The sequence below is a fragment of the Ascaphus truei genome, chromosome 2 (genome assembly GCF_040206685.1).
Source record: "Ascaphus truei isolate aAscTru1 chromosome 2, aAscTru1.hap1, whole genome shotgun sequence".
NCBI lineage: Eukaryota > Metazoa > Chordata > Amphibia > Anura > Ascaphidae > Ascaphus > Ascaphus truei.
This window is the reverse complement of record NC_134484.1, coordinates 450,625,094-450,648,544: the sequence shown is the minus strand read 5'-3', so window position 1 is coordinate 450,648,544 and position 23,451 is coordinate 450,625,094. Positions and strand designations below refer to the sequence as shown.

Here is a 23,451-nt window from a genome sequence, read left to right as displayed (position 1 = left end):
GTGCAGTCCCATTTAGGAATAAAGTAAACTGCGGGATAAGGGCGGAAGGAGGAACAGATTAGGAAGGGTAACGGCAGCAAATCTGAAGTGTGGCAGATATTAGGGCAATAAAACCCATTTCAAACTTCAGATCACAGTGTTTGCAAACTGTCAGAAATGATTAAAAACACTTATCTGGGGGTTTTTTTTTCCTTCTTTCTTAAACATGCATCAATTTCCAAGTTTTAACCTACTGAGCATATTACTGCCATGCAGTTTATTCCTGTGTGGGATTGCACCTTTAGGCCTCGGCCAGGCTCCCCGCTGGCGCGCTGAGGCTCAGGGAAAGCGGGTGCTTTCACTGGCCTTGCGGTTGCTTGCCCTGCGCGCGGGCCGGGGGCGGGCCAGTGGCGTCACGGAGCTGGTTCGCCCTCATTGGGCGAACCGGTCACGTGACCGGCCCTGCGCTCCGGTGAGCGGGGGAGTTTTAAAATTCCCTAAGACCTACGCATCCGCGCGCTTGCGGAAGCATATGTGAGCCCCTACTAAAGCCGCTCTAATTGCGGCTGTAGGGGCTCAGTGCTGAGCGGCAGCGCACCTCAGCACGCCTCCGCCAGCAAGCAGTAAGCTTGGCCGAGGCCTTAGAGCTGCAGACCATGTAATATTGTGTGCGTGCGTTTGTGCACGTGCACGTGTGCGCTGTACTATGAAAATATACTTGTAGCATTTTTTTTCTTTTAAAAACAGCTGTTACATTTTTAATGTGTTATAATGTAACACATTTTTTTTTCTATAGCAACCATTTAGAAAGTCACATCCCCTTCCTCTTCTGAAACAGGCTCTGGCACACCCCTTTTGCCCTCTCTCTAGTAGTGCACCAATTGTATCTAGTGACTGCCTGGTCACATGATCTTCCTCACAAACTTTGTCATATTAATAGGCAAATGCGTTCCACTGACTGCAGAATTCTCCTCTGTGCAGCCATTTAGTGAACCCCCTAGCTGAATCTTCGCCAATCAATCGCAGGAGAACGGATCGATCAGCAACTTAGCCAATGACTTATTGTGTGGATTGTATTGATGCACATATTAAAGGGGGGGGGGGGGGAATAAAAACAGCAGCTTGAACTGCTGCTTTAAAATTCTATGCTTTTATGTTATTGAACATTTGTAAAAATAGATCCTAAAAACGGCAATTTCCACAAGTTTTTCCAATAGTTTCCAAACCACCCCTTCTTTTTCCTATAGCACAAGGTTCGCAGTGTATACACGTTGTGCTGCCGCATCAAGATCAGGGTTACTGCGGTTCCAAACGGCCTTATTGAAGATGCTAGACACTAGCGTGGCCTAAACCAGTGGTGCTCAACTCCATTTCCCAAGCAGTTCTGGTCTACCGAGGTTCTCACACAGACCAGTGGACTCTTGTCCACAACCACGTTAACAGGTCAAGTTTTAAGGATATCCCTGCTTCAGCACAAATGTTGCATTCCTAGATTGAGTCACTGGTGCTGAAGCAGGGATATCCTGAAAACCTGACCTGATGGTGGGGGTTGAGGACTGGGGTTGAGAACCGTGGCAGACCATAGCCGTTTGAGAAATTCCACGTAGTCTTGAAAGATATCCCCATCAAGGGCAGAGACACGGCGCAACTGGCGATTTTTCAAGCCACTCCGAAAGATGACGCACTCCTGCATCCAAACAGGCTGCATCTAACTCCCTTTTTAATATCCCTAGTTTACTTGTCATTATTTTGCTTGAGTAATTATGATGTCTGCTCTTCATTCCTCAGGCGCCTGCTGCTGCCGTGCCTCCGCCACAGGAAAAAGTGCAAGCCGTCATCAGTTTAGTATTACGATTAAGGTACTTAGTATTGCGATTAAGGTACTTCTTGGAGCGGTTATTGTGTTTTACAGACTTTGCTGGGTAGGGGAGGGCGACAAGTTACTAATCATGGATGTGAACTCTGGATTTCCCGCTTCCTTTTCTTTTAAATCGTATGGATTTGTTGCTGCCAAATCTCAATGCGCGAGGGGTAGGGGAAAGGATACCCTCGCTCAGCTTATTGTAAACCAGTGTTAATTTCGGGGGGGCGGGGGGGATGTTGCAGTAAGTGCTAACTGGGATATAGTTTCATTATAGCAAAAGAGAAGGATCCCAGATATATAAGCACTCGGGTACCCCCAAACGTTTTGTGCCTGTAGGTGGGTAGTGAGCAAGTCAATGCTTAGTCATTTTATTTGTAATACTTTAAAGTGTAGGCGATGGATTCGAACATATAACGGCGAACACGAGTTAAAAAAAAATTGTACAACGAGGAACTGCTGCTACATTCAAATAGGGGCATTTTTGGAAAAATTTAACTTAAAGCTGCAATCCCCCCCAGAGCCTATTTGAGTTTTTACTTCTATTCGTGTTTGTGTCTTATTTTCTAGCTACTGAGGATACCATGGTAACCTTTCCACTGCACTTGGCTTTGGAGAGAGCTTCATTTTATCCCCCCCACTCCCCGTACAATTAATATTTTAAATCGGTGTTCTCGGGAACGGAGAAACAGATTTTTAAAGGGTTTAAAGGAAAGAAAAAATTAAAGAGAGAATCCAAAAAAGGCAATTGGCGTACAATTCTGCTTTTAAACTAAGCATCTGACTGACGTGTTATGTAGTGTAAGAACAGGCTTTTGTAATCCATATTCTTGTAACTGTTCATGCTGACCGCTATGCAATCGTTCAGACTTGTGAAATCATACAGTACATTAAATCGGCGGTTCCGTCCTCTCTCCTGCGGGTTCTAGACTGGCCACATGTTTCAACCAACCAATCAGTGTCCTATTCATAAGACAAGGTGCATGCAACCACATCCACTGGGTAGTCCTAAAGCTGGGTTAGGTTTTCTGATTTCCCCCCGCTCCCCTCCAAAACCCGAATTACTGCTCTAAATGAGGTCACGTAGGTGGCACATAGGTTATGCTGCACGATCACCATTACATTCGTAATTAGCAAAGCAATATTTAAAGCTGTCATTATCCCCCCTGCACTGCACGAGACTAGGGGATTATATTGGTGTTCGCCGAGTCCTCGGTAAGCATTGAAATCCCCAGTTCTTCCACACCACGTGTCTGCGTCGTGATATCGTCACGGTTACGGACCGTCATCCTTGACAGCTCTGCTCCTCCCACACACGATATCTCTGAGAACGGGCCATATGAGAGCTACCCCCTGTGCGTTTCAAGGAATTATCCTCCGGCTACACACCCCCATGAGGATAATACCTGGAAACGCGTCGGGGTAGCTTTCTTTTGGCCAGTTTTCAGAGGGAGTTTGCTCTCTGAGAATAAGTGCAAGAGGTAAATGACGACAAAAGACAAAGGAGATCCTGTCCCGAAGAGCTAACACTTTGTTATGTTAGGCGGCTTAGAAACGTAGTTAGACGTGCAGTCAGGGACCCCTGGTCTGCTTCAATCTTGTACTACATTTTATTTATTTTTAAACCTGTATTGCTGCTTTCAGTATGTGCTAATTGCACACGTTATTGGTGTAAACAGATGAGGAATCTTTGTTACAGTAACGCCAAGTTGAAGGGGGCAAAGTATACTAATGACATTTTCATGGTTAATATGTTCCATGTACACGTTTGGCACTTTTTATTTTAAATCCGTCAAGTATAAGTCATTTTAGATTTTGAAGTCGCGAGGGTTTGAAAGGAAACGCAATGCTTTGGAAGGTTCTTACAGTTTGTATTAAATCTCTTCTGTGACTGGAACTTTTTGAGATATTAGGACCGTGGTGCATTTTCAATCCCCTCTTTAGCGCAGGCGTTTTGTTTATTAGTAACTCTGGGCTGTCGTCAGATAAAATACAGAGGACGGCTTAAAAAAAAAAAAAAATATCCAAAAAGTCCGACACTTATTTTCAGGCTGACTGATAAAAATGTATCAACGGTTTATCATTGTTATTTGCGCTTGATGTGTCTGCTTCATCTAACACCGCGGGGCCATGTAATGCCACGCTCCAATGGCAACGCGCTGCTGGAAGCCAAGGTAAATTAGATACAGGCGCCTTGCGCGTTCCCCCGGCATTTAATTTAAATGTCTTGGGGGAGAGCGCGGACCTCTATAACTGCACTGTTGGCGGTCCTTGAGGATCCCTGCTCTAGAGTGTAAGCTCCCAGGAACAGGGCCCTCGTTACCTCTTTGTATCAGTTTGTGCAGGTTTATCCTTCTTGTACTTGACTCTGTTTTATATTATTATCAAACCTCTGTACCCCGCATTGTACCACGCTGCGGAATAGGTTGGCGCTTAACAAATGAACGATGACCATTATGTTATACAGCGAGAGAACCGCTCAGTAAACTATTTCCATCCATTGAACTCTTTCCAGTGAGTCTCACTGCAGGAGCGGTCACATGACGCGACCATGTCCTGGATGCCAGAAACTGAAGTGGTGAGAGCTCCACCTCCACTTTGATCAGGCTGGCCGCTCCGTTTTGCGTGGTCTGCATGGTCACCCCCTAAAACATGAGCAGGTGCCCATGGCGTACCAAGTACATCATTAGATTGTAAGCTCTTCGGAGCAGGGACTACTCTTCCACAATGTAACTTATGTCTGAAGCACTTATTCCCATGATCTGTTATTTGTTATTTATATGATTGTCAAGTATATTACTACTGTGAAGCGCTATGTACATTAATGGCGCTATATAAATAAAGACATACATACGAGCACTGTAAGAGTGAGTGGGCATGTCTCGTGCACGCGCCAACATTTTTGGTGATGTTCTTTATGGTGCAGGAAGATCCAGGTACCCTAGAAATCAATGTTATCTCACATAGGTTTCAGTGCTCCATAGACCTAAAATTAGAAACAAAATGAACTAGCAGCAGGGACACTAACTAACAAGGGGGAGGGGTCTCGCTGATAGGGACACATTTCTGCCTTTTGGATAGTTTCTCTAATGTCGAACACCGAACTTGTCAACAGCACACAGTAGGAAACCATGAAATCTGTTACATGGTATTTACGTGGATTACAACATATTGATATTTAGGTACTTCCTGATATAAAATAATCACACTCGGGTATTTCTTCAGATTTCAGGTGCAAGTTTTTCCTATTTGGGACCAATAGCCGGCCTTGAAATATACAATCCAGTGTGTTTCATACCGGTGGTTTTGTGCTGCGCTGTACTGATAAATAATCTGAATTTCTGCCAGTTCGTAGATGTTTTTTTTTTCTTTTTTTAATGATCTCTTAAAATGTGTCTCCTCCAGAAATACAAAGAAAGAACTGAATGATATCCGATTTGAGTTTACTCCAGGAAGAGGTAAGATCAAGCAAATGCCCTTTGTGTAAGAGAGTTAAAAGTTTAATTCAAGGCTACATCATCCTCATAAACACACACACTCCCCCGCACCCAGTGCCAAAGCTATCTGGTCAGACACTACATACACCGGGCCAACTTAAACCTATGGCAGTGGCATGTTTAATAGTTTTTATGCAAGTGCTGATACTTAAGGGGAAAAAACTAATCGGACACACATGCGTATTTTTATCTTCACAGTTGTAATGTATAAACTCTCTCCTGCAGACAAGTTGTATGTACGTGTTCATAGCACTATGCTGACAACACTAGCCAAACCGGTACCGTAAAGGGCCAGGACAGTGGTTATCAGATACGATTAGAAATAAAAACGACGTACTTATTTATTTCCAGTAAAAACAACAATTGTGTTGAGCATCATTGAGTCTAAGCTGATTAAAAAAATGTTTTCCCGCTGATCACTGTAACACATTTATAGTGGTTTTTCTATGGACTTTAAATTTGTGTCCTGCCCATGTTTCAAGTACTTATTTCTGTGCATAGTGCATAGGCCTGTGCAAGCTATGTCTGACTCGGATCCCTAGAACACACCAGCCATTCAGTGATGGGTAGTTGGAATAAAACCAGATAAAGTGCCAGCTGTGTGGTCGAGAAACAGCAAACAGGCTCTAAGATCACTCGATCTGTCTACTCTAGATGCCTAATGAGAGGGCACAAGTTCCTGAAATCGTGCCCTGCTCCTGTATAGAACCTGCTTCATTATTATTATTATTATATTCTTTATTATAATGTTGTGTACATTCTACATGAATACATATTGTTGTAGTGGATTTGTAATTATTATGATCTTATGCTTTGATACTCCTTAGAGGCAGTGACCGTGTCCTAGAAAGTCTCTATTTTTATTTATTGCGTGCCTGATTCTTTTGCCATTGGAAGATTGGATATTTTTAAAATCTTTTTATAATGTAGATTAGAGGGTGGGCAACTCCAGTCCTCAAAGGCCACCAACAGGTCAGGTTTTCAGGATATGCCTGCTTCAACACAGGTAGCCCAGTCTTTGAGCCACTGATTGATCCTGTGCTGAAGCAGGGATATGATGAAAACCTGACCTGTCGGTGGCCCTTGAGGACCGGAGTTGCCCACTCCTGATTTCTTGTATCACTTTTTTTTTTTGGAGAACAACATACATCCAAATGATAACGACAATGTCATAGGCACATGACATGACTTTTCAACTTAGTTAAACAACATGTTGTCCCAAAATGGGTATTTTTCAGTTGGTGGGGGGGGGGGGGGGAAGGTCTTAGGGGGGAGGGGGAAGACATACTGGGGGGGGGGGTGGTGGGGGGAGGATGGGGGAACTCTGTTTTCTTCCTCCCTTTCCATCAGTACGAGGACGGCCTAATGCAGGCCTAGTCCTAGCGGGCCGCTCCAGGGGTCCCAGGTATTCCGAAACTGTGGCATTTTTTTATTGAGCATTGCTGTACGTTTATCCATGGCCATGACCTCGTTTATTCTTCTCAACACCGTGTTTCTCGCTGGGGCTTTGGTGTGTTTCCACGCTGCTGCTATTGAGCATCTGGCTGCGGTTAAGATAGCTGATACTAGTCTACTCAGGGGTGGGGGCAGGTCATCTATAGGTTTGCTCAGCACGAAGGTCAAGGGGTCCAGGGGGAAAAGAAGCCCCGTAGTTTCTTGTAGAAGCTTCTGGATCTTTGTCCAGTACCTCTGAATCTCCGGACATGACCACCAAATGTGGGCCATGTCCCCCTTTTGGCCACATCCCCTCCAGCACAGGTCGGGAGTGCCGGGGAAGATCTGGCTCAGCCTAGCCGGGGTCAGGTACCACTGGAATAGTATTTTATATATGTTCTCTTTTGTCACTGTCATATGTAGAAGCACATGCACACCGCTGGTAGGTGCTGGAGGGGGGTACTTATCTGCCGGTGCGCTGTATCCAGGGAGGTCCAGACATCCCAGAGGTACTTAAGCAAAAGGAATGGAAGCAGGCACACGGTCTTACTAAAGGTGCAGTTTATTGTGCCACCAAAGGTCCAACGTTTCGGCAAATAGATTGCCTTTATCAAGGAGAGGGCTACAGAACATGTTAAACATACCACAATATATACACAAATGGGTACTCACCCCCCCACGATCACTGCTGCCTTGCTCCTGGATGTCAACGCCCCCATCGTGACGTCAGGGCGCCAGCGCGACGCGGCGTGATGACGTCATGCACCACCAGGGGAGGAGGAGACAGCTTCCCCAATGCCTGTAACAGGCCAAGATGGCTGTCCTGCAGGAAGCTGGAAACTCAGGGAGCCGCCCCCTCACTGGCAGCAGAGGCTCCCCTGGTGACGTCATCACGCCCTCACGGGGGAGGGGGGGGGCGGGCCCCAGGCATCAGACCTGCCCTGGAGTGGAAGAAAGACAGCCTGATGCCCAAGGAGGACTGAATGATCGTGCTGGGGTGAGAGCCCTTACATAAACAATCAAGTGTAATGTGACTATTTAATTATTTTATTTAATAAAACTGTAAAGTGTACAAACTAATAGTATAACCACAGTGTCATCTAATGCAGTGTATAAAAAATGGTGGAGGCTGTATTTATGCTAGCAGCATTACATATAGAATTAGAAAAACGAAAAGAAAAACAGCGCAAAAAAACCTCATCGTGTAGTATTTAAAGAGTATTTATAAAATAAAAAGGTGATTATTGCACGTACATCAAGAAACAGCATATATCAACAGGACATGTTTTGGACATGTTACCACTCCTGGAAACTGCTCCGTGTGGGCTCACTGTGTATCTGGATGATCCTCTGGTCCTCATTAACTGTCCCAGCGAGGGGTGCACACCTCGTTAGGAATTCACCCCACAGTGTGAGTCTGCTTAATGACGCTAGTCTCTGGTCTCCGGCGGGCCAGTCGGCGGGAAGTTCAAAACCTCTATGAGGGATCTCCCATCGGCTGTGGTCGGAGCGAACGCTGTACTCACACAGGCTATTCCGGGTTGAGCCGCAGTCGTTCTGACGTCATCAGACGGCGCCCTTGTAACACTCTCGCCTGCTCGCGGATGGCCTTAGAAGCAGTAAAGGCCAGTAAACACGTTAAGGAATATGCTGTATATAAAAGCCGCAATGGGTATTGATAAAGATGAAGATGGAACGCGCCCTCTCCTACGCGTTTCGTAATCGATACTTCTTCAGGGAATGTCCTGTTGATATATGCTGTTTCTTGATGTACGTGCAATAATCACCTTTTTATTTTATAAATACTCTTTAAATACTACACTATGAGGTTTTTTTGCGCTGTTTTTCTTTTCTTTTTTCTGTATTAGTTGGACAGCTGAGCCATCCCCCAGGAACAGCAGCATAAAACTTCCCTATTAAGGTTGTATATTAATTTGTTCACAATATAACTTAACCTCTATATACCATTAATGAGCGCATCATCTGTTTTATTCATATAGAATTAGAACCTGAAAGGATACATATAGATAAATGCATATACAGCAATCCTTAGAGGAGCATAATGTACATAATGGGTCGCAGGGGTCCACGGCGAGACGCACAGAGCCTTACAGAGTCCTTCTGCTACCTCCTGTTGAGAAAGCATTTGAAATGTTGTTGTTCATTAAGACCCCTGCCATTACTTGTCTGCAATGTGTGGATCCAATAAGCCTCACGCCTCAGTAAAAAGGTTTCTTTATCAGGGTATCCTTGTCTTGGTGCTATGTGTTCAATCCCCATCACTCTGAGGGATGACACATTGTGTCTGTGTTCAACACAGTGCTGTACCAGTACAGTAGGGTCCGTACCCTTACGTATCACACTTTTGTGTTCAATGTATCTCACTTTAAGCATGCGTGTAGTCTTGCCTACATAGATAAGACCACACGGGCACCTGATAATATACACCACAAATGTAGATCTACATGTAATACGATTATGAATAGTGATTTTTTTACCACTATGTGGATGACAAAATACGTCCCCGGTAGTAAGACTGTTACACACTGAACAATTCATACACCGGAAGTTACCCTGTTTACCGCCTTCTAGGAAGTGGGGCGTATGGTAGTGGTCCTTGTTGTCAGCATGTATCAAGTTGTCTGACAAGTTTCTCCCTCTCCTATAAGCGATCAAAGGGGGTGTCTGACAACTAGCTGCTAACACCTCATCATTCTGCAGCAGGTACCAATTTTCTTGATAGTAAATCTGCCAAAATTACTGGCCCTATTGTATGTGGTGGAAAATACAATGCGTTTCTCATCCTTAGTCGCCCTATTAGGAATCACCTCTCTGTTAAGGGCTGCATCAAGCACTGCCGGGGTATATCCCCTTTTAGTGAACCTTTCACGAAGGTCATCCATGGCCGGTGCTAGTTTGTCCTGTCGACTAGTGATCCTAGAAACCCTCACTTTTTGTGAGAAAGGCAGGGCATTGATGAGGGATGGGGGATGGTGACTGTCAGCACGTAACAGGGCATTTCAGTCAGTATCTTTCCTGTAAAGGTCTGTGTGGAACTCACCATTTTCTTGGGAAATCAGGACGTCTAGAAAGGATAATTGCTTAGAGCTCCAGACATTAGTAAGCTGTACAGGAGAAGGGAGATTGTGTAAATAATCAAAAAATGACAATAACTGGTCCTCAGTACCTGTCCACACAAAGAACAGATCGTCAATATAGCTATAATACCCAATTATGTATTTATAGTATATTGATGCATATATGTACTTCTCCTCAAAATCTACCATAAATAGGTTGGCATATGCGGGCGCCATGTTGCTGCCCATCGCAGTTCCCTTAATTTGCAAAAAATGCTCCTTTTCAAATTTAAAATAGTTTTTATGAAGGATGAAGTGTAATAGGAGCAAAATATATTCAGTGGGGACTGTCGCCTGGTAATGGGCAGATAAAGCAGTTTTTACTATATTTAAGCCATCCTCATGAGGTATAATAGTATACAAGCTGGAAACGTCCATACTGACCATTATATGGTCAGTACCATTGCGTGGAATATCTTTGAGTTTGGTTAAAAAGTCAAAGGTATCCTTTACGTATGACCGTGCTTTTTGTGCTATGGGGTTGAGGAATGTGTCAACATATATGGCTAATGGCTGATTAAGTGAATGTATAGCTGCTATTATTGGTCGCCCTGGAGGTGATTGGAGATTTTTATGTATTTTCGGGAGGGTGTAAAACAGTGGGCATTTGGGATGTTCTATTGTAAGAAATTCTGCTTCAGTCTCAGATATCCAGCGGTTATTAAGGCCAAGCTGGATAATCTCCTTTATCTCCCTCGCATACGTCGGAGTGGGGTCTCTATCCAATTTGATGTAACAATCAATTGAGCTCAGTTGTCTTGTAATTTCTGTTTTATATGCTATGTAGTCTTGTATGACAAGGGCGCCACTTTTATCTGCCCTTTTAATGATAATATCACTATTACTGGACAGTTTTTTAAGGGCGTTCTTTTCCCTAAGTGTCATATTATGCGTGATGGGGATTGAACACATAGCACCAAGACAAGGATACCCTGATAAAGAAACCTTTTTACTGAGGCGTGTGGCTTATTGGATCCACACATTGCAGACAAGTAATGGCAGGGGTCTTAATGAACAACAAAATTTCAAATGCTTTCTCAACAGGAGGTAGCAGAAGGACTCTGTAAGGCTCTGTGCGTCTCGCCGTGGACCCCTGCGACCCATTATGTACATTATGCTCCTCTAAGGATTGCTGTATATGCATTTATCTATATGTATCATGTATCCTTTCAGGTTCTAATTCTATATGTAATGCTGCTAGCATAAATACAGCCTCCATCATTTTTTATACACTGCATTAGATGACACTGTGGTTATACTATTAGTTTGTACACTTTATTTAATTATTTTATTTAATAAAACTGTAGTCACATTACACTTGATTGTTTATGTAAGGGCTCTCACCCCAGCACGATCATTCAGTCCTCCTTGGGCATCAGGCTGTCTTTCTTCCACTCCAGGGCAGGTCTGATGCCTGGGGCCCGCCCCCCCCTCCCCCGTGAGGGCGTGATGACGTCACCAGGGGAGCCTCTGCTGCCAGTGAGGGGGCGGCTCCCTGAGTTTCCAGCTTCCTGCAGGACAGCCATCTTGGCCTGTTACAGGCATTGGGGAGGCTGTCTCCTCCTCCCCTGGTGGTGCATGACGTCATCACGCCGCGTCGCGCTGGCGCTCTGACGTCACGATGGGGGCGTTGACATCCAGGAGCAAGGCAGCAGTGATCGTGGGGGGGTGAGTACCCATTTGTGTATATATTGTGGTATGTTTAGCATGTTCTGTAGCCCTCTCCTTGATAAAGGCAATCTATTTGCCGAAACGTTGGACCTTTGGTGGCACAATAAACTGCACCTTTAGAAAGACCGTGTGCCTGCTTCCATTCCTTCTCTTTTGTCACTGTACAGATTGTGGCCAACTCCCAGATATCCTCGCACTCTTCCATATCTATCTGTACATTGAGGTCCTCTGACCATTTTTGCGTATACTTGTGGATTGGGGGGCTGGTTGCCGACTCCATCCCCCTATAGATCTCTGAGATCAGACCTCTCTGGTAGGAGCCCTTGCCGCAAAGGAATTCAAACCTGGTTAATGGGGGGAATTTAGCGTTTGGGGATAGGGATAGAAGGAAGTGCCTAATTTGCAAAAATTTGAACAGATGGAAACCTTGGTGTTTATGTTTGTCGTGGAGTTCTTGGAAGGAGAGGATCTCCTCGTTTTTCAGCAGATCGGCAATCGGCCTTATTCCTAGACCTTGAAATTGGTCGAATTGTTTTTTGGAACACCCAGGTGGGAAGTGTGGGTTTCCAAATATGGGGGTAAGTTGGGATGGGGTAGCTAGCAGGCTATATTTCCCTTTGTTCTTGAGCCAGACATCCCATGTGCATCTCATTGCCCCCAGAGCGAATCGCCGTGGTCCTCCCTCCCTTCCCACAGGAGACCAGGGATGGACCTGGAGGGTGGCAGGTGCAGCATGATGTGATTCGATCGCTAGCCAGCAGGTGGAGGCCGGGTCGTAGTTCCAAACTACAGCCTGCTTCAACTGGGCCGCCGAATAGTATCTGATCACGTCGGGGACCCCCACACCTCCTCTTGTCTTGGGGGACAACATCACAGACCTTGGTACTCTTGGCTGTTTATCATTCCAAATGAATTGGAACATAAGGGCCTGGATATGTTTCAGGGCTGCAATTGGGACAGGGACAGGGAGTGTTTGGAAGAAATAAAGAAGTCTCGGCAGGACATTCATTTTTATTGATATAATTCTTCCAAACCAGGAAATTTGGAGCTTTTTCCATTTCTCCAGGTCTTTTTTGATTTGGTCAAACAAGGGGGGTAGTTGGATTGGTATAGGGAGCTATAGGTGCTTGAGATTCTGACTCCTAGGTATTTAATATGGGTAGTGCTCCATCAATATTTATAGTTAGCTTGTAGGAGTCTCCATTCCTGGTCTAATAGGGATATGTTTAGAGCTTCTGACTTGTCCATATTGACTTTGTAGTCAGATACAGTGCCGAATTGGGATAGCACTCTTTGGAGATTGGGGAGGGAGACGTGGGGGTCCGCGAGGGTCAGGATCACATCATCAGCAAATAAAGAGATTTTGTATTCTGTTTTGCCAATTCTAATACCTTTTAATGCTCTGATCTTCCCTAATTGTGGCCGCTAACGGTTCAATTGTTAGGGCGAATAAGAGAGGGGAGAGGGGGCAACCCTGCTTAGTTCCATTTCTGATCTTAATGGGGTCCGAGAAGCCCCCTGAAATTTTTACATGTGCTGTTGGGTTTTGGTAGAGGGCTCTAACCCCCTGCAGGAAGGGGCCACTGAATCCAAATTTCAGCATAGTTTGATCTAGGAAGGACCATTTGATTCTGTCAAACGCTTTTTCTGCATCAAGACTAAGGATCATCGCTCTGGTTCCTGTGAGGCGCACATGGTCTATTATATCCACAATTTTGCGGGTGTTGTCAGAGGCCTGTCTACCTGACACAAATTCTACTTCATCTATATGAATGAGATGTGGGAGAATTGGGTTGAGCCTGTTTGCCAAGATCTTGCTATAGAGTTTTAGATTGGTATTCAGAAGGGAGATTGGCCTATAGTTGCCACAAAGGAGAGGGTCTCTACCCTCCTTGTGGATAATTGCTAGGTTTGCCACGGTGATTGTAGAGGAGATCGGTTCCCCTTGCAGGCCCACTCCTGATTTCTAGAAGGCTAATTCTAATTTTTGCAATAAATTTACAGTAGTTGTATTCCATGGCGTCTTTATTCAAAAAAAGTCTTTAGGAAGAGGTTTAGGCCGAAAGACCTATTCCAGTCCATGCAAGTTGTCTTATAGCTTAGCACCGCTTTAATAATAGGCCCCTTAAAATGCTAAGTTGCAGCAAGACCTTTAGCAATTTATTTTCCACCTTACAGATGTAGTAGGACTTAGTCTCAATAAATTGAAAGTGGCCTAAGTTTTTCAGTGCCACTTTATAAGGTGTGTGTGTGTGTGTGTGTGTGTGTGTGTGTGTGTGTGTGTGTGTGTGTGTGTGTGTGTGTGTGTGTGTGTGTGTGTGTGTGTGTGTGTGTGTGTGTGTGTGATCCTTGCAATGATGGCAAATAAGTGAGCACAGAACTCTCCCTTTCGTTTCTTGTAGCTTATCTTGCGACAGTCGACTGTGAAATGTTCCTAAATTGGTCGTATCTGCCCTCTTTCACCCACCCCGTGGCAGGGGAATTATACAGCCGTGTTTGATCTACTACTTTCCAGAGTATATAAAAGCAGAAATCAAAGGGGTTAATGTTGGTATTGGTGGGTTTTAGGGTAAAGCCGTGACCATAGTAGACGCGACTGCGCGAAACACCGCAAGCGACAAACACTCGTTGCTTAAACCGGTCCGGCCATACTAGGCGCGATGTGACTCGCGCGACAGGATTTTCAGCCGACAAATGTATTTGATTTTTCCAGCGCGGCCACATGACGTGAGCTGTTGTAACCAATGAGGACGAACCTCAATTTTTCAGCCTGCTTCCTGTCCATGTTCCAGTCAAACGTGTCACACGTGTCAACGGAGGCCACACATCGCTCAGGCAAGAGCCGCGCGAACCTGTTTCGAGGTTTGGCGCGCACAGTCACTTTTACTATGGCCAACGGTTAAGGTCAAGGACTTTGGCGGCTGAGTCTCTCCAACGATGTCACTGGTGGCTAAACAGCAGCAGTCACTTGGTCACGGCAAAAGATCTGTGACCAAATGTCCTAGACCGCCTCGGAGGGGATACTAGAGGAAACGCCAGCCAGTGATAAGACTGGGGAAGATGCAGGAGCCAGTGATGAGGCTGGGGAAGATGCAGGAGCCAGTGATACGGCTGGGAAAGATGCAGGAGCCAGTGATAAGGCTGGGAAAGATGCAGGAGCCAGTGATAAGGCTGGGAAAGATGCAGGAGTCAGTGATAAGGCTGGGGAATATGCAGGAGCCAGTGATACGGCTGGGAAAGATGCAGGAGCCAGTGATAAGGCTGGGGAAGATGCAGGAGCCAGTGATGAGGCTGGGAAAGATGCAAGAGCCAGTGATAAGGCTGGGAAAGATGCAGGAGTCAGTGATAAGGCTGGGGAATATGCAGGAGCCAGTGATACGGCTGGGAAAGATGCAGGAGTCAGTGATAAGGCTGGGGAATATGCAGGAGCCAGTGATACGGCTGGGAAAGATGCAGGAGTCAGTGATACGGCTGGGAAAGATGCAGGAGTCAGTGATACGGCTGGGAAAGATGCAGGAGCCAGTGATAAGGCTGGGAAAGATGCAGGAGCCAGTGATAAGGCTGGGAAAGATGCAGGAGCCAGTGATAAGGCTGGGAAAGATGCAGGAGGGGGGTTGTGCTCCGAAAGACTCCTGGATGACTGTTATATTTTCTGAATCCTTTTTTTTCTAGGTGTACTTGCTACTCTAGCTGAACATTTGGTGTCACGTTAACAATTTATACATGTTTATTTCCTGTGACCTGTATTATCTCATTTAATAGTTTTATGTCTTGTACCTTAGTTTTTTGAGTAACGCTGACATCAAAATTCCCATTTCTTCTTCCCACCCCACCCATCCCTATATTTTCTCATTCGTTTGCTCTTCCCTTCCTCCGTGCCATCCATCTTTTTCTTTCTCCGTGTCTCATCATTTCACTTTATACTATAACGTCCTGTCACCCCAATCACTTGCCCAGCTTCCTAATACAGAGGTGCCTCGACAGGACATTACAACTCTGGGCTGAACCATACTGTAGAATAACCTGCACTGGAAAAATAATCTTTTTATGATGGTTTTTGTCCTCTTGTTCCTTCAAGTCATTGTGTGGCCTGTCCAGCTATCTAAATTCCTACTGTATGTACAGTTGTTCTCTAACAATCTACAATCACAAAGCAGCTTCCTGCATTTCTTATCTGATAGCTTATTGGCATTTTAGATGTCAGCAAATTCATGAGTAAGACATTCTGTAAGTAAGTTAATCTGAAGTCTTCCTACTCGTGACTTCTACTATTTTTAGATTTCCTGAAGAAAGAATCCTTCCTAATAACATTTTTTTTTTTTTTAAATACAACCTTTATCTGTCTCCTGGCTGCAAAAACTGGTGCAAAAATCCTGCACGAAATTTGCTCAACAAAAGAAAACCAAAAAAGCCCTTGGTGTTTAATGGGAAATATTTTTCTTGATAAACTGTAGTGCCGTTTCTCTGCCCTAGTTTTGCAGCTGGAGAGACTTTGATAAAGGATCCCCCACCAGTTTGTTATGATTTATTTATGACTTTCATATGAATAAAAACGTATTCGTATTCTTTCGTCGTTAAGTTGAAACCACTCGGATCGAAAAATGGCCTTTCGTCTTTGCTTCTTGTGTTATCGGTGTATTTGAGACTGTAAATCACTCTGTTGTAATCGGCACTAAAAGCCTTTTATGCCTCTAAGCAGAATTGTGTCTGTTTCCTAGATACTGCTGATGGTGTATCTCAAGAACTCGTTTCGGCTGGTCTTGTCGATGGCAGAGATTTAGTAATAGGTAATTGTATATCAACGCTCAACTTTACTGGGAGGTTTTGATGCCATGTATTGGACCAAAGTTAAAGTTCCCTTATGACCAGCCAACAAGGATAAGAGGACTAGATACACTCACTTTTTAATGGTGAAAGGTTAACGGATATTTTAAATGGATTAAATTATATCCGTTGCCGCCATTTTTAGCTTTTGATGACATCGACTGCTAATTATGTGCCTGAAACCAACCGAGAACATATACATTATTATTCCATTACTATTGCCCTTTAGAGTGGCCAAAACACCACCATCGGTTAACTTCGGTGTCTCCACTTCCGATCACGTTCACCACTGAAGGCACCTTGGAAACGAGCTTTAATAGCATGACGTGCCTGGTACATCACAAGAGCCCCTGGCGGGCTGGCCCTCGTGATATCATTAAGGCAGAGGGTTTGTACCTTGGTAGCACTGACATTTTAAAGAATTGGTCATTTTTAGTTTTTGTTTGGTTAGTCGTCATTTTATTATGTACCCAAGGGGAGACCAGGTGACTCAGTCGTTCAGACTGAACTGACCTGTTGGTGACCCTTGAGGACTGGTGTTGGCAACCCGCGGTGTACACAGTCATATAAACAATTGTAACTCTTCTTCGTGGTCTCAGTTGCAGCCAATTTGCAGAAGATTGTGGAAGAACCTCAGGCTAATCGAGCAGTGACCTTCAAACTGGTATGTATTTCATCATCTGTGCGCAAATCTGGGAAACCAGACAAATGAAGTCATCTACAGAGGTTGCAAAACAAAACATTAGCGCCTACGAAATGCAGTTGTACTTGTATGAAGTAGTAATTTAATTAATTATATGTATAGATTTTGCTTTTCTTTTTCACATGCTTGACGGTGAATACACAGGTAGAGAGATATACACACACAGGTAGAGAGATATACACACACAGGTAGAGAGATACACACACACAGGTAGAGAGATACACACACACAGGTAGAGAGATACACACACACAGGTAGAGAGATACACACACACAGGTAGAGAGATACACACACACAGGTAGAGAGATACACACACACAGGTAGAGAGATACACACACACAGGTAGAGAGATACACACACACAGGTAGAGAGATACACACACACAGGTAGAGAGATACACACACACACACACACACAGGTAGAGAGACACACACACACAGGTAGAGAGAAAGATACACACACACAGGTAGAGAGAGAGATACACACACACACTGGTAGAGAGATACACACACACACTGGTAGAGAGATACACACACACAGGTAGAGAGAGAGAGAGACACACACAGGTAGAGAGAGAGAGATACACACACAGGTAGAGAGAGAGATACACACACAGGTAGAGAGAGATACACACACACACACACACACACACACACTGGTAGAGAGATACACACACACACTGGTAGAGAGATACACACACACACAGGTAGAGAGAGATACACACACACACACACACAGGTAGAGAGAGAGATACACACACACACAGGTAGAGAGAGATACATACACACACACACACACACACACACGTAGAGAGATACACACACACACACACACACACACACACACACACACACACACACACACACACACACACACACACACACACACACGTAGAGAGATACACACACACACACACACACACAGGTAGAAAGATACACACACACAGGTAGAGAGATATACACACACACACAGGTAGAGATATACACCGTTCTGTGGCTAACGAAATACTTTTATTTCTGCGAGCTTTCGAGATACACTAATCTCTTCCGGCGTTGTTGCAATGAATAAAGCAAGATTTAACTTAACATTGCAAGATGCACTGTTTTTATCTGTGATAGAAACCTATCCCTCCCCCCTGTGCATTATGCGATTTATGATTTGAGGTGTTAAATTGTGAGTGTGTGTGTGTGTGTGCGCGTGTGTAAAGCGCCCACCGTGTATACAGCGCTTTACAGAAGGTGTGTGTGGAGTGGAAGTGTATACCAATGGTGTGGGTAGGTGTGGAAATATAAGAGTGTGTTGCATTACTAAAAGTGTGTTTAGATACTATGTGGTCCCTATTGGTAAATAGGGATGGAATTACATGGAGTATTTGTATGTGTACGATACAGCTGTTTGTGCAATCATATAGCACAGTATGTATAGACATGGCTTTAAGCACAAATGGGAAGAGTTCTCGTGTCAGTAGTGACTCATGAAACTGCGGTCGCGGTTTAGGCCACAGCTAAGTGTCCCGAACAGTTGCATAAATTTGTATTCGTGCAACCGTCTCTTTTGGTGTTCTAAGATTACCTTTGACCACCTTCAGATCTTTCACCTTATGGCCAGATTCAGAGAAATGTTTGCCGACAGGACTGTCTCTTGTTTCGCATGTGATGCTGTGGCAATGCAGATTCCTTCCCTTGTTTAGCCCCTGTCCCGTCTCACCTATGTAGTAGCAGCCCCCTGGGCATTTCGTGCACGTGAGGTACATGACATTGCTGGAGGAACAGGTGAACCTTCCTCTGATTTTGTACTCCAGATTCGTGTGTTGTATTTATATTGTGCCCGCTGTGTGGAGCATTGCGCAGGTTTTGCATCTTGCGTCCTGGCATGTGCTTGTCCCGCATTCAGCTGTATCTCGAAAGCTCGCACAAATAAAAGCATTTCGTTAGCCACAGAACGGTATCGTACATTCATTTTTTATTATTAAGCCCGGCTAACACGGTACAGATACCTCTACATACGTATATATTTATTTATTTGTGATGTTGCCTGTTGTGTCGGCAATGAAAACTGGCCCGGCACATTTTGATGTTTGCCAAACATCATGTGGTATCCAGCCATTCTCTCGGCCCTATGCACATATAGAGCTACAGTATGCTAGGATGTGAAATGGAGGATAATCCCTTCTCATGCATTCAGCCACAATATACATCCAGTGCTAAAAACTATACAGCGGCCTTTGGCACAAAGGTGTCTACTACTTTTTGTATCATGGCCAATTGTTTTGAAGAGCACTACCTGTTTTAGGTGCTCTAACAGGACTGTAGTTGGGCAGTCAGCATTATATTGTAGCTCTCGTGTAAAATAAGAATGAAGAGAATACAAAGTCGTTCAGAGTCCATCAGTTGTCCCATAGAGCAGGCCTGAGCTTTGGCACTCCTATAATGACGTTTATTTTTCTTTCTCTGCAGGCCTCTGGAGCTGATCCTTCGGATATCCCTGACGATGGAAAACTTGTAGGATTTGCACAGCTCAGTATCAGCTAGGCTACCATTTTTTTTTTTATTATTATTATTATTTTTGAGCCACTCCTTCACCAACCCTCATGTGCATCTTTCTAATACTTCTCTTGGCCTAAAGAAACCACTACTGCCAAAGAATCAAACTCTAGCTTCCTTCGGAGCTGTAACAATGAGTATTATTATTTTTGTTTTTCTCCAACAAGTCTCTAACTTACAGAGTAACAGCATTCACAGGGAGGTCAGAGCTTTGTAGCCAACAGCAAATGAGTGTTTCTGCACATTACAAAAGTGGATTTCTTTGTATTTTCCAAGTGAAACAGGCTGCTTAACCCCTTGAGTGCCAGATAGGCAATCAATGCAATGAGTTGCCAGCCCCTTCAGCACTAAAGGGGCTGGACACGTCCGTATTCTCATACCTGTTTGTTATTGTTGCCTTATTTGATAATACTACTGAGTATGAAACGAGGGGTTTCCACCACTCTAGGAAAACAAACAAAAAAAAAAAAGACAGAGAAGCTTGTTTTGTTATCAATCTGATTTTTATTGGCTTTAATTTAAACGGAGCAGAACAGAAGTGTCAATAAAAACAGTGAATTATTTGAGTCTGTCATCCTGCCTCAGTTTGTAAGAGAAATAAACATGCAAAGGTTTCCTACACGGGAGCATTTCAGAGATTCTTTTCAACGTGTCACAAGCAGAACCATGCCAGTCCGTTCCAGATTGAATGCATACATTGTCTGCTAAGAATTCTCTACTTCAGTCCTCAAGATCCCCAAAATAGGTCAGGTTTTAAGGTTATCCAAGCTTCAGCACAGATGACTCGTTCAGTCAAAGACTGATCCACTGATTGAGTCACCTGTGCTGAAGCAGGGATATCTTTAAAACCTGACCTATTGGGGGGGGGGGGGTGTCTTGAGGACTGGAGTTGAGAGCCCCTGCTCTACTCCTATTTGTTTCTCGACTCTTTTTAAGGTGCCCTCCCCACTGTTACATATTTTGGCAAAGGGGACCACGCCGAGTCAAAATAAATCCCATTGTTTGACAGCTGTCCCAAGTAGGGAAGTCTTTGGCTGCCATCTAGTTCCAGCCAAGGCCTCTAGTGACTTCATTGCAAGATGTACTGTATATGATCTAATGTTGCCAACACACCAGCTTGGTGGCCATGTTTTCTATTTTTTTTATTTTATATTTTTTAGTTTAATAGAAGGACCCAAGGTGTCTTCTTTGTTAAAAAAAAAAAAAAAATCTATAGTGTATGTGTGCAATGTATACTATAGATTTTGAACATGCATTGCAGGGCCCTCTGCTACAGAAGGAATTCAAGATGCATTAATGGTTATTCGATGTCGAGCTCAACATACCGAATTTGGCACTCACCAGATGTCACGTTGGCAGGCGCACGGTTGGTCCGGATGACATTCATGGCACTTTTTGTTCCTTTCTGGGGGAGATCATGTTGACTGCTCTCACCGAGATGTCAACACAATTAGAACAGTGGAGGACTTATCTTCCATCTGCAACATCACAGGGCGGGATGGCAAGCATGTGATCTCTACACAAGCGATGACATAATTGAAATGCCGGAAGGTATGTGATACTTGCCAGAGACCTACTAGCACTGAAATTATTCAAGGTGGAGTCTAGATATTTATTTTAAAGGACCCAGTTATCCCCTTGCTCCCCAAAATAATTTTTTTTTCACCCAAATCATGAGGTTTCGCTGAGCAAAACCGCTGCTTATTTAACACCGGAGACCCTTCTCAAATTCGAGACATCAGGGAAATCCCAAGCACGGTGCGACTCCAGTAACAGCAGTGTTCCTCTTACTCTTTGGCTCTCCATTTTTATTTAAAAAAAAAAACAAAACATAAGTTTACTGCGTAAAAATCTCCTTGGATTTGGTGGAGTATAGTAGTTCAATACCCCCATTAAAGCTCCTCTTTGAGCCTGGATGGGCCCATTCAATCTCCTAATGGAACATAGAACATAGCGCACCAAGGTAAGTGTACTTCAGATTTTATAGTATAAAAGAGTTTTAATCCACCGAGCTGGTGACGCGGACCACCCCTGTGAGCCATTACCCATGCTGGGCTCCCGGTCTGCGTTTGGTGGAGCTTAATTGAATGGCAAGTTCGGATTTTACCTCTTATACGGAACTATAATATCTGATGTATACTTACCTCTGGTCTCTTCCTATTTTTGTTGTTTGGGCCATTTCGATTTGCCTTAGGACAGTGTAGTCGCCGCAAAATTCACTCTCGACTGAGAACTTGGCGTTTTCTCTCCGGTTTAGGAAAACCCACAAACTCCCCTGAGGTCAGGTTGTCACACCGTTAAAATCCACATTTGTATCGATGAAGCCTTTTAGACTCCTCTATTCTATAGTAATTCATTCGGTTCATCCTTTTAGTGAATATTCACTTTATTACAAAATTCAGATTGTTTCTTGGGAGAAAAAATAAATAAAATGTAGGCTCTAAATCTAACATTTAACCTCAAATCTGTCCTCTCCTCTCCAGCTATACTTCAGTCTTTACAGGAAAGGGTGTCTATGAAACCACAGCTTAGGGATCTGTGAACACATTTGGGAAGCACAAATTATTTACTACACAGCAAGAAAGTGTATTCTGGATCATGCACCGAGCTCAACAACAATCTCCTTGGCTTCATCCAGCGTGAATGCACCTTCAATCCCTTCAGTGCTACAGGGACCCTGAACTCACTCAGAGCAACATGATTGCAGGACCATTTACAAAGTGTGTACTTTTGTAGTTCAACATAACAGTATCATAGGAATCCTTGCAGCATTATTTGTTATGTACACACGGGGTGGCCAACTCTAGTCCTCAAGGGCCACCAACAGGTCAGGGTTTCAGGCTATCCCTGCTTCAGCACAGGTGGCTGTCATAGCTGATAGGATAACCTGAACCTGACCTGTTGGTGGCCCTTGAGTTGGCCACCCCTGAGATGAGCATTTCTGGTGTTTTTAATAGTATTGCTTGCAAGCCTAAATGTGAAATACTATGTGGCCAGGATATGATACAAACTGAAAACAAATAGTTGGTGGAATGCATTAAAAGGTTCCAATTGGTCGGTCAGAACATTTACAATCTCTCGCATTCTTTCCTTCGATAGGTTTGCATGTAACACTAACCCTCAACACTGATATATCATTCATATTTTATACCATGCTTTGTCTTTTTGCTGATTGGAGATGATCTTTTCAGCATGAATGTATATATATTAATGTATGATAAAATGAAACCAATATCAAAACTGTCACAATGTACGTTACGTCGTTTCAATCCTTTTCATTTGACTGAAACTGATGCATTTCGCTGCTGCGACTGCATCTGCTGTATCTCCACTAGTGAGACTGGCAGATGGCCAAACCATTTAATGGTTGCAAAAATCCTGTTCACAATATATTGGTGCGATGCGGGTGCCTGTGGCACTATTATAATGCAATATGTAGGGGGGGGAGGTTTAGTACACCTGCTTACTTACAGTGGAGATATAAAATACAACACAGAATTATTGGTTGTGGAGCAAGGCTGGAGTATACCCATATCAAAGATTTTTAAGCAGCTGTCTCCTCTACTAGACCCCCATATTTTTACCTCCTGGGTACTAGGGTGCTGAGCCACGTTATTTTCAGCATTTAGGGCCCCCTAGTTCCTGAGGCACTAATAGGTAAACTACTTCCTGGTTTTGAAATACCCTGTGTCACCCAGGCCAATAGGAAGCTGGTACGGATGATGTTGCGGCTTACTCTTGGCCTGCGTGACGCGGGAGTTTTAAACCTCCATTTTGTTTCCTCTTAAGGGGAGTGCGAGGC

The 23,451-nt window shown here is 44.1% G+C and overlaps 1 protein-coding gene across 1 annotated transcript in view; it reads left to right on the top strand.

Annotated features, from left to right (window-relative positions):
* Positions 1-20,215, top strand: part of OXSR1 (oxidative stress responsive kinase 1) — a 92,400-nt gene extending 72,185 nt beyond the window's left edge. Inside the window, exons 14-18 of the mRNA XM_075587928.1 lie at positions 1,768-1,838; positions 5,246-5,298; positions 16,298-16,366; positions 17,003-17,067; positions 19,563-20,215. Coding sequence (XP_075444043.1) covers positions 1,768-1,838; positions 5,246-5,298; positions 16,298-16,366; positions 17,003-17,067; positions 19,563-19,637 — 333 coding nt within the window. The 3' untranslated portion in view covers positions 19,638-20,215. The remainder of the gene's footprint in view (positions 1-1,767; positions 1,839-5,245; positions 5,299-16,297; positions 16,367-17,002; positions 17,068-19,562) is intronic.
* The last annotated feature ends 3,236 nt before the right edge of the window (positions 20,216-23,451 follow it).